Genomic DNA, 12025 nt, shown 5'->3' on the forward strand with positions numbered 1-12025 from the left:
TATACGACTTACTTGCTCACGGTGCAATGAAATAAGACATCATATATATAGTGAGCAAGTATGCCGTATATATATATATATATATATATATATATATATATATATATATATATATATATATATATATATATATATATATATATATATATATATATATATACACGGCATACTTGCTCACGGTGCAATGAAATAAGACATCACATACGACTACAACAAGGGTATTAACTAAGTGCTAACCATAACACGCACATTAAGCTGCCACAAGACATGATGGGTAATCCTGCATCAAAAATATGAACTATGAATGATAAAACCCTTACCAAACTCCTCAAAATATTTACTACAAAATCAAATTTTTTTTCAATTTTTTTTTTTACTCATACATTGATCTTTACACACATAAATCACATAAACTTTGGAAAAACCTAAACACAAAACAGCTGCAAAAAAAGCAACAATAACACAACCATTGCGGATACAAATATTATTGCAAATCCAACATGTGTGTACTAAAACGTGTCTTTTTTCTTCATAAAATCGGTACAAAACATCTGAACACTTCCAGGTACACAGTCCTAATAAAATGTTTCTCCCAAAAAATCTGAGAGCTGCTATTAACAATGCAAAGTTCCTTAAAAAAACAAAAAAACAATCTAACACCACAACAGTTGAGGGCGCTCTTTACATAATAGAACTGCTTCCGAATAGTCGCAATATCAATAATATAAAAAAAAAAATTCACAATCAAAAGCAAAAAATACAATGGAAGATATAATTAATGAATTCCCTGTTGATTCCAAATTATTTAACAAAGACACAAAAAAACAAAAAAAAAACTAATGAATTGATTTGTATTTGAGTTTCTACGGGATTAAATACGGCTGTGATTTTCAACCTTTTTTGAGCCACGGCACGTTTTTTTTTTACATTGGAAAAATCTTGCGGCACACCGCTAACCAAAAATGTTCCAAAATGTCACCACGACCTCACACGTGCATCAATAAGTCTAATCGGAGGAACAAGGTAGGTGTTGCCACACGGACCAATATTACATTGCTCTGCCAGTCTTTACACCACAGACACTCCACAGTAGCCACGTTTTTACATCACCACTTTTTCTCTTTTCCGAATGACCTTTCGGGAAACAATGGTATCCATGGAAAGGAATATTCCAATCTCTTGTCTACATGCGCCGTGAAAATCAACCAGAATAGTCAATAGGGCATGCCCAGTAAAACGTAAACATCAACATCACGTGATACCGACTTTTTTCTGAAGTTTTTCTTTCATTTGTTGGAATAACTCCGTATTGACAGTTTTTCGTCTGTCCAGTCTTGAAATTTTTAGTTTGAATCAAAAACAAAGTGCCGATTGCTCGCCGCCATTTTTAAAACGGAAGAACGTCTGGATCTGCGTGTTACGTCATATCTGAGCATGCGCTGAAAGAACGCAACCCGGGATCAATTTAAACAGGAAAAGATCAAATTCAATCTTGCTAATATTTTATAATTAAACTCGGGACATGTTTTATATAGATATATCTTTTCTTTTTTATGAATAAAGTATAGAAGGGTTTGGATTCTGTTCCACAGATGGCGCTAATGCACACAAAAGCTGCTTGCTAACCGCCAATAAACAAGAGAAGAAGAAAAACACCACGAAGAAGAAGAACGCACCCTGACAACTTTCCGTTTGAACGGGTTAAAAGATACCTCAATCGGATTGGTTAAAGGAATATTCCATCCCTGTTCAATTCTTTCCGTTTGAGCAAATAAACCAAATGCAATTAGAATATTTGGGTCCATGTATACTATTGACATAATGGCTATTTGCAAATGATGATTAATAAATGTTAATTATAAAAAGTGATATTGGATAATTCCTCAACGGCACACCTGACGGTTTCTCAAGGTACACTAGTGTGCCGCGGAACAGTGGTTGAAAATCACTGAAATACGGAATATAGCAAAGGATACCGCGTTCCATTTTGTGTTAATGCGCTGCGTGAATACACTGGACACCGATTCAGTCTGTTGCCGTGTGTGCAAGTTAATCTCTTTCATGAGATTAACTTCAAAATAAATACATAAATGCAATTTTTTTTTACATTTCATAGCAAATTTTTTTTTCACCGATGCGATATTCCAGAAAATACAGCTGTGGAACAATTTGACGACGATGCAAGAAAGTCCGTGTGCTTCACTGATCCTGATGTTATCACCCGTAGTTACATAAAGAACCCCCCCTTTTCCCCAAATGAGTAACTCGGACATATGTAATGTATTTTTCTCAAATGTTTTTTTAGTCAGGAACAGATATTTTCCTGAAACTTAGCTATGTTATTTTGCTGGTAAAGTAACTATGGGGGTGTTATTTCAAATTTAGAGGGCTCTAATGCTTGAAATGTATTTGTATTGTAATGTAATGTATTTTTCTCATTTTTTTTAGTCGGGAACGGATATTTTCCTGAAACTTAGCTATGTTATTTTGCTGGTTAAGTGACTATGGGGGTGTTATTTCAAATTTAGAGGGCTCTAATGCTTGACATGTATTTGTATTGTAATGTAATGTATTTTTCTCAATTTTTTTTAGTCAGGAACGGATATTTTCCTGAAACTTAGCTATGTTATTTTGCTGGTAAAGTGACTATGGGGGTGTTATTTCAAATTTAGAGGGCTCTAATGCTTGAAATGTATTGTAATGTATTTTTCTCAATTTTTTTTAGTCAGGAACGGATATTTTCCTGAAACTTAGCTATGTTATTTTGCTGGTAAAGTGACTATGGGGGTGTTATTTCAAATTTAGAGGGTTCTAATGCTTGAAATGTATTTGTATTGTAATGTAATGTATTTTTCTCAATTTTTTAGTCAGGAACGGATATTTTCCTGAAACTTAGCTATGTTATTTTGCTGATTACTAAACGGTTTTTTTTCCTGATGAAAGACGGGGGACTGCACAGCGGTCTAGTGGTTAGCGTGCAAACCTCACAGCTAGGACACCAGGGTTCAATTCCGCACTCGGGTATCTCTGTGCAGAGTTTGCATGCTCTCCCCGTGCATGCGTGGGTTTTCTCCGGGTACTCCGGTTTCCTCCCACATTCCAAAAACATGCTAGGTTAATTGGCTACTCCAAATTGTCCATAGGTATGAATGTGAGTGTGAATGGTTGTTTGTCTATATGTGCCCTGTGATTGGCTGGCCACCAGTCCAGGGTGTACCCCGCCGCCTCTCGCCTGAAGACAGCTGGGATAGGCTCCAGCACCCAATGAATGAATGAATATTATCAGTGTTCTCAAATGCTTTCAACCTGAGATGCTATGCGTGTAATATAATACCTGCTCTTATTACATGAATTACAATACAAAAATAAAATATGAAAAAAAAAACAGGCATATGTAACGGTTCTAAACTGCACAATCCCTATTTATACAAAAAGGCAACAAACTAATTATGATCTACCCCGAGAGTCACTTGCACCAAGAAAGATATGTGATACAATAATAACAACAGAAAAAGCTTTTCAGCCTAGAATTGAACTGCGGCCTCCGAACATAAAAGCACTTATGAATTATACATAATAATACCTCTTTGTTTTCTTAATAAAGTCACATGTGGTACAGCGGAAGTCACATTGGTCACAACCTTGCTCTCTTACACGACACACAAATGCAAATACAATTAGGCAACTAATACAACTATCATATTGATCGTCATTTGGTACGGAAAATCATTTCTAAAAACAAAACAAAAAAATAATAATAATCTAGCACTTGTTTGCACATTCATGTTTATATGAGATTATTACAGCTGCACTGTAAAAAGAAAAAATATACTAAATAAAGCTGAAATATGACAATGTTTTAACTTTTCTTGTAACTTTCCAGGCTGCATGGTGGTCGTGTGGTTAGCACACAGACCTCACAGCGATGAGACCAGGGTTCAATTCCACCCTGGGCTATCTCTGTGTGGAGTTTGCATGTTTTCCCACATTCCAAAAACATGCTAGGTTAATTGGCGACTCCAAATTGTCCATAGGTATGAATGTGAGTGTGAATGGTTGTTGGTAAAGTGACTATAGGGGTGTTATTTCAAATTTAGAGGGCTCTAATACTTGAAATGTATTTGTATTGTAATGTAATGTATTTTTCTCAATTTTTTTTGTCAGGAACGGATATTTTCCTGAAACTTAGCTATGTTATTTTGCTGATAAAGTGACTATGGGGGTGTTATTTCAAATTGAGAGGTCTCTAATGCTTGAAATGTATTTGTATTGTAATGTAATGTATTTTCCTCAATTTTTAGTCAGGAACAGATATTTTCCTGAAACTTAGCTATGTTATTTTGCTGGAAAAGTGACTGGGGGTGTCATTTCAAATTTAGAGGGCTCTAATGCTTGAAATGTATTTGTATTGTAATGTAATGTATTTTTCTCCATTTGTTTTAGTCAGGAACGGATATTTTCCTGAAACTTAGCTATGTTATTTTGCTGGTAAAGTGACTATGGGGGTGTTTTTTCAAATTTAGAGGGCTCTAATGCTTGAAATGTATTTGTATTGTAATGTAATGTATTTTTCTCAATTTTTTTTTAGTCAGGAACGGATATTGTCCTGAAACGTAGCTATGTTATTTTGCTGGTAAAGTGACTATGGGGGTGTTATTTCAAATTTAGAGGGCTCTAATTCTTGAAATGTATTTGTATTGTAATGTAATGTATTTTTCTCAATTTTTAGTCAGGAACAGATATTTTCTTGAAACTTAGCTATGTTATTTTGCTGATTACTAAACCTTTTTTTTCTGTTGAAAGACGGGGGGCTGCACGGCGGTCTCGTGATTAGCGTGCAGACCTCACAGCTAGGAGACCAGGGTTCAATTCCACCCTCGGCCATCTCTGTGTGGAGTTTGCATGTTCTCCGCGTGCATGCGTGGGTTTTCTCCGGGTACTCCGGTTTCCTCCCACATTCCAAAAACATGCTAGGTTAATTAGCGATTCCAAATTGTCCATAGGTATGAATGTGAGTGTGAATGGTTGTTTGTCTATATGTGTCCTGTGATTGGCTGGCCACCAGTCCGGGGTGTACAAGACAGCTGGGATAGGCTCCAGCACCCCCGGTGAGGAAAAGCAGTAGAAAATTAATGAATGTAACTTTCCGATATTATTCTCATAGCTTTACTGTTTTGTCATATCTTGACTATATTTCAGCGTGTCCCTAATAATTCCCCGAGTCAACATGGCCACTTGAATATAACATACTGGAGGCAAGCAACTAAGCTATACATACATTCAAAGTCTTGTTTTTTTTTGTGTGTGATCACGATACGTATGGATCCCCCTCTTCTAGAACCATCCACGATGCTCACACATGACCGTGACTCTGCTCATGGCTCCAGAGACTGAAAGCCGTCTTGAAGGTTCTGTGACAGAGCTTACACAAGTACTGCCTCTTGAACGCCAAGGCGGAGAGAGACGGTGCGTGATAAAAGAGGGTGTCCGAGTTCGGAGCGCTGCCGGGGCTTTCCACGCTGTTCGACCTCGACAAGGGGCTGTGGCTGCTGGGTGGCCGCTCGGGTTGAGTCATCTTGGCGTTATTCGCCAACGACATGGACGGCTCGGGGCTGCTGGACTCGTCGTCGCCCGCCGCGAGCGCGGAGGCCTGCGGGGAGCGTAGTTCAGAGTTTTGAGGTGGCGCAGGCGGGGACGGGGATAGAGGGGGGCCGTCGTCGGCGTCTTTCGCTCGGGGCTCGCTCGCGCTCGACATGTGCGACTGAAAGTGGCTCCAAAGACGGAAATTGGTCCTGAAGGCTTTGTTGCAAATGTGGCAAATGAAGGGCTTGATGTGGCACAGCAGCTCCTGGTGGCGCTCCAGGTCTTTGCGGGAACTGAAGAGGTTTCCGCATTTCTCGCACGGCCACACGCCGGGTTCCTCGGCGCCGGCGTGGCCAGCGTCCGCTTCTTCCCTCTCGCTCACGGCCTCCTCCAGCGGCTCTTCCTTCACCACCAGTTTCCCGTGGTGACCCATGCTGAGGTCCTCGGGCACAAACGACGATGAGTCCTCCGAGTCGTACATCGTTGTACCCGAGGAGTCGTTGTAGCTGTTGCTCTCGGTCGTGAGATGCTCGCTGGTGTAATGCTCTTCGCTGTGCTCCTGCTGCCTCAGACTCATCTGCTCCTTCATGTTCATCACGTTGTTGTTGTGGACCTCCACCTGGTGGCGCCAGATGCTGAACGAGGACTTGAAGGTCCGCATGCACTCCAGGCACGTCAGTTTCTTGTACTTGCAGTGCGCCTCGTGGTCCTTCTTGACGACCGGGCTCGAGAATCGGAGGCCGCAGTACGGGCACACGGTGGAATGGCGGCAGCCTCGCTCGTGATCGCCCTGCTCGGCGAGCGAAGGCAACTTCGTGTTGCAAAGTCGGCAGGCGTAAACGCCGCTGTCGGGGTCCTTCTGCTGCAGCGCCGCGTCCTGTTCCCGGTACAGGATGTGCTCCCCTGATGTGTCGCGGTCAGCTTTTTCCGCAGGGTGCGTCCTTAGATGTTGCCTGTACTGAGACTGGAACGCAAAGACCTTCCCGCAGTAAGGGCACACGAAGCTGGACCGCGACCGCTGCTTGGCGAGCGCGGGCGACTGCAACGCTTGCTTGTTCCTTTTCAGCTTCCAGAGTAGCGCCTTCTTGATTTCTCGGTCTCGCACGATGTCGATCAGCTTCTTCTGAAACCGGTCCTCCGTCCCGGGGGAGCTGGAGGACGACGCCGGGTTTTGCAGGACGCCGTGCTGGGTCTGACAGTGCGTCCACACTTTGTAGTTGGTGTGAAAGCGCTTGTGGCAGATGTCGCACGCGTACGGCTTTTCCGGGTTGTGGTACATGTTGACGTGGCGGTGTAGTCCGGTGCTGGACCTGAAAACCTTGAAGCAGTTCCAGCACGTGAAAATCTTGTTCGGAAGCGACTCCATGTTGTTCTCCTGATCGTCGCCGGTGCTGTGAGACGCGAGCGACGACGCGTTGTCGTCGGAGGAGACGGGATGCGGCTTGAATGTCTTGTTCTTCTTAAACGGGTACCGTCTATTATCTGGTCGTTCCTTTCGTTTCCCGAGGGGAGTGAAGCTCGTTTTGGAACACTGATTGAAATTTGTCCGGAGGTCTTTGAGGTTCACCGGCAAGGCTTCTCCGACCGTGATTCGGATGATATCAAGAGGGTCGGCGAGCGGACTGCTGGGCTCCGCTTTCACGCACTCCGTCGACTCGACTTGAGTTTCTTCGTCGCGTCTGCTGGGGTGCTTGGACCGGAGAACGAGCGGAGATGTTCTGGCGTTTCCGTTGTGAGCGGATCTCTCTGACTCGGATGCCGTCCTGACGAGCGACTGTTCGTGATTCTGCAGCTCCTTGAGCTCCAGAGTCGGCGAAAAGACCGGAACGGGGCTGTCCATGGAGAGCGATCTTCGGAGGAGACTCTTTATGAGCGGGCCGCTCCGGTCGATGGATTGGCTCAGCTCGGAGGCGTGGCCATGAAGAGCCGCTTTGGTATTATCGTGAGGCTCTTGATCCGCGGGTTCCTCGGTCATGTCCTGGTCGGAGGAAGACGGCATCCTTATGTGCTGAACCTCAGCGTCGCTGAAGGACGCAGATGTTTTGAGTTGGGGTCTAATAGAAGACATGTAAGATGGATTCCCTTTGAGTATGGAGGTGTACGGGTAGGTGGACCTCCTTTCAGGGGTTTCGCACATTTCCGGTGATTTACTTGTGATCGGTTCCGAGTTCTGATGTTCTGATGGAGGCTCGGTGAGAAGAGACAATGATGATGATGACGATCTCTCCGGTGTTTTCGCCTGATGGTTTGTACGGGTGAGCGTGGATGCGTCATTGCGGACACGACACACGATGACGCTCCTCGTCTGCGCGTCATTCTCGTCGCCGTCTGTGAACGACAGCCTTTTTCTCGAGACGCAATAGGACGCGTGTGGCCTTGCGGACGCAATGTTGGTGAGGAACGGAATTCCCAGGCTGTAGCCCAGCTCTTGAATTGCTGAAAGGCTGCCTTTGTCCACGAAAAGCGAGGAGGAGTAAATATAATTCAGAACTATCTCAAAGGCATCCGGCTCGCAGAAGTCCAGGTTTACGACCTTGGGTGATGTGTCGTCCGTTCTGGTGAAGAGGGACTGGAAATATTCACTGCTGGCAGCCAGGACGCTTTTATGGGCTTGGTAGCGCTGGTCCGCCACGACCAGGAGCACGTCGCACATCTGGCCCCGCAGGCGCTGCTCGTTGAGGAGCCCCAGCACCGAGAGGGGGTGCGCAGGATTGCTGTAGTGCACGAGGCTCTCCATTTCTGAAAGATGACACAAAAAAGATTATTATTATTTTTTTTTTTTAGGAAAGAAAATATCACCGGGCGGCACGGCGGTCTAGTGGTTAGCGCGCAGACCTCACAGCTAGGAGACCAGAGTTCAATTTCACACTCGGCCATCTCTGTGTGGAGTTTGCATGTTCTCCCCGTGCATGCGTGGGTTTTTTCCCGTTTTTTTCCCACATTCTAAAAACATGCTAGGTTAATTAGCGACTCCAAATTGTCCATAGGTATGAATGTGAGTGTTAATGGTTGTTTGTCTATATGTGCCCTGTGATTGGCTGGCCACCAGTCCAGGGTGTACCCTGCCTATCGCCTGAAGACAGCTGGGATAGGCTCCAGCACCCCCCGTGACCCTCCTGAAGATAAGCGGTAGAAAATGAATGAATAAGTTCTCCTCCTATTTTGTGTGGAAGTGGTAACTTTTTGTCTTCTTATTTTGTCTTTCCCCACGCCCTCGGCCATCTCTGTGTGGCATGTTCTCCCCGTGCATGCGTGGGTTTTCTCCGGGTACTCCGGTTTCCTCCCACATTCCAAAAAAACATGCTAGGTTAATTGGCGACTCCAAATTGTCCATAGGTATGAATGTGAGTGTGAATGGTTGTTTGTCTATATGTGCCCTGTGATTGGCTGGCCACCAGTCCAGGGTGTACCCCGTCTCTCGCCCAAAGACAGCTGGGATAGGCTCCAGCACTCCCGCGACCCTCGTGAGTATAAGCGGTAGAAAATGAATGAATGAATGAATGAATGAATCACGAGGGTCGCGGGGGTGCTGGAGCCTATCCCAGCTGTCTTTGAGCGCCTGGTCGCCAGCCAATCACAGGACACATATAGCATACAACCATTCACACTCACATTCATACCTATGGACAATTTGGAGTCGCCAATTAACCAGTGACAAATAGTCTAAAAATAAAGAATTAATTTCAAGAAATGCTGCAAATGTTTCACAGACAGTATGAATGGCCTGCAAGAAAATACGTGTCACAAAAGGCAATTCCACAACTTCACAGAGTGAGCGAGATGCAATATTTCCTTTACTATATCATGATATGGTATCATAATTTTTGGACTATTAATATTAATATATTTTGTGGCTGTATTCAACCACAAAACAGTAATTCATTCATTTTCTAATGCTTATCCTGACGAGGGTCGCAGGGGTTGCTGGAGCCTATCCCAGCTGTCTTCGGGCGAGAGGCAGGGTACACCCTGGACTGGTCGCCAGCCAATCACAGGGCACGTATTAGGGATGCTCCCACCGATCAATATCGGCTAATTACCGTACAAAACGTCACAGCCTACGCCAATCAATGCCAGAGTGTTTGATTACCTCTCAGTTCTTGCACATTTGTTTACACACTTTGCCTAGCTGTCATTGACTGTACTTTGCATTGGAGGCAGATACCTAGCTCGCTAGTTATCTGCTTAGCTGCTGGTCTTTGGACCTCAAATGTGACTTACCCCCCCAAAAGTGTTTTTAAAACAAAACAAACAAGCAATGAAGTTAGTTTGGAGCTGGTTTTTGTCCCACTGGGAAGCCACAAGTGGATATCACATTCATGGGGTACGTACTAGCTTTTTTCAAGTGTCAGTGAACAACTTTACTGTCTTGTAATTATATTAATTATAACATGTCCTTAAAAAAACTATTTGTGTGTCATGATTAATGAACATAAACATATATATATATATATATATATATATGTGTGTGTCCAGCCTTATGATGGTGATAGCATCACAGGGGTCTCGTATATGGACAGGTGATTTTGAGTAGCTTCACCAAACGGTCAGTGATCGGTATCGGAATCTGAGCGTGCCTAAAATATGTATTTTATACAGGGGCGTTACTAAGTTCTGAGGACATTGCATGCAACCATTCTATGCTTATTGGCTTGCTTATTAGCCTGCTTTTGCCCTATTTTATGAAATTTGTCGGAGATTTTTTTGTAAAAAAAAAAAAAAAAACAATAAAAAATTTTAAATGATATATCAATGATATAATAAATGATATAATAATCATTATTATACTATTAATTAGCTTATTATTATTACCATCATCATTATTCTTCTTCTGGTTATTACTAATACTATTACTAATACTACTAATAACACTACTAGTAGTAGTAGGCTAGTATTAGCCTGCTTATTGGCTTGCTTATTAGCCTGCGTTTGCCCTATTTTATGAAATTTGTCGGATATTTTTGGTTAAAAAAACAATAAAAAAAATAAAAAACAGTGATCAATTACATAATAATCATTATCATATTATTAATTAGCCTATTATTATTACTATCATCATTATTCTTCTTAAGCGAGTATTAGCCTGCTTTTGCCCTATTTTATGACATTTGTCGGATGTTTTTGTTAATGTTTTGTATAATAATCATTATTATATTAGTACTACTAGTACTAGTACTAGTATAGTACTAGTACTATTAGGACTACTAGTAGTCGTAATAGGCTAGTATTAGCCTGCTTATTGGCTTGCTTTTGCCCTATTTTATGAAATTTGTCAGAGATTTGTTTCGTAAAAATTTTTTTAAAAAATATCAGCCTAATGACGCCACTGATTTTATACATTTCCTGTCGTAGGTAGCGCAATGGAACTTGCAAGTTTACTCATAGGAATATATTCAATCGTTTGGCTGAAAATTGGCATATTTTTCCTCATTTAAGAGATGAACGCCATTCGTGCTGTAAACAAGTTGTTGACTAAGTTGGCCACGTCATTTCAATGGTACAGTTTGTTCCCATTCACTTGTGCCAAACTAACCGCTACCCCCCCTCAAGACAGCGGACTTATGAGTCGTCACTCATGTCGTTCGTCTACGAGGAAGTCCGGTAACGCTTTGTGGCATTAGCTCATCCGAGGGACGTGGCGCAGCCTCGCACGACATTCCCACCAAGTTCTCCCACCAAAAAACACACCGCGTCCATGCTTCCAGACAGCGGCGACACGTTTGTGATCTCGTGAGGCTAAACCGTGAATGGCGCGAGGCGAGGGGAAAAGTTGGGCGCGTTTTTTGGACTCCATTGAATACAACCGTCGGTAGGAAAAGCTTAAAATAACATTAAGTCCGCTATCCGTTCCGTCAGCGGTGGCTTTTTTTTAATGTTGACGTACAACAACGAGGCGCAACTCCCAAGCTAAACAGGTTGTAGCTGGTCCGGTTTTACAACAGCTCAACTGCCCCTTTGAGTTACGTCAGGGAGGAAAAGGGGGAAAAAAACGCTCCCCGTACATGGTACTCTACCAACAATGTTTTAGTCCATTTTTTTTAAGTCAACTTAAAATAGAATTCTCGTCTTACCAACCCTCGCGATTAAGTTCTCTTAATCCAAACAACAGGGACTGTATTCAGTGTTGTTTGGATTTCTGCGCACTGGTCGTGATTCCATCCATCTTGAATTTGACGTCATCCCACACCAGGGATGAGGTCATTGCAATGAAAGCTCGTCACGTGCACTGCGCTCCGATTGGATAAACGCTGTGCGGGGCGGGACCAAGAGAGGACCTGACGTTAGAGCTCATTTAAAGTGGTACCGACACCATTTCCATTTTCAATTAGAGCTCTGCAGGGGTGCTCACACTTTTTTTTTTTTAGCCTGCGAGCTACTTTGAAAAATGCCAAACATCTACCTCCTTCTAGAAATATAGAAATATTTATACATAGATACACAT

General features: G+C 43.0%; 1 protein-coding gene across 2 annotated transcripts; it reads right to left on the minus strand.

Annotated features, from left to right (window-relative positions):
- Positions 1–264: 264 nt before the first annotated feature.
- Positions 265–11799, minus strand: zbtb21 (zinc finger and BTB domain containing 21). 2 transcript variants are annotated; one of them, XM_058087711.1, is made up of 2 exons: positions 11659–11771; positions 265–8322 (listed from the first exon to the last, which is right to left on the minus strand). In XM_058087711.1, the coding sequence occupies exon 2, from the start codon at positions 8318–8320 to the stop codon at positions 5354–5356; it is 2967 nt and encodes a 988-aa protein (XP_057943694.1). In that variant the 5' UTR covers positions 8321–8322; positions 11659–11771; the 3' UTR covers positions 265–5353. The 2 variants fall into 2 exon arrangements, with proteins under 2 accessions (XP_057943694.1, XP_057943693.1); XM_058087710.1 differs by having other exon boundaries at positions 266–8322; positions 11655–11799.
- Between the last annotated feature and the right edge of the window lie 226 nt (positions 11800–12025).

Source organism: Doryrhamphus excisus, chromosome 11 (genome assembly GCF_030265055.1).
Source record: "Doryrhamphus excisus isolate RoL2022-K1 chromosome 11, RoL_Dexc_1.0, whole genome shotgun sequence".
NCBI lineage: Eukaryota > Metazoa > Chordata > Actinopteri > Syngnathiformes > Syngnathidae > Doryrhamphus > Doryrhamphus excisus.

Bases quoted from the DNA above. Each gene is read 5' to 3' on its own strand.
- zbtb21 (XM_058087711.1), bottom strand. From the start codon at position 8,320: ATGGAGAGCCTCGTGCACTACAGCAATCCTGCGCACCCCCTCTCGGTG.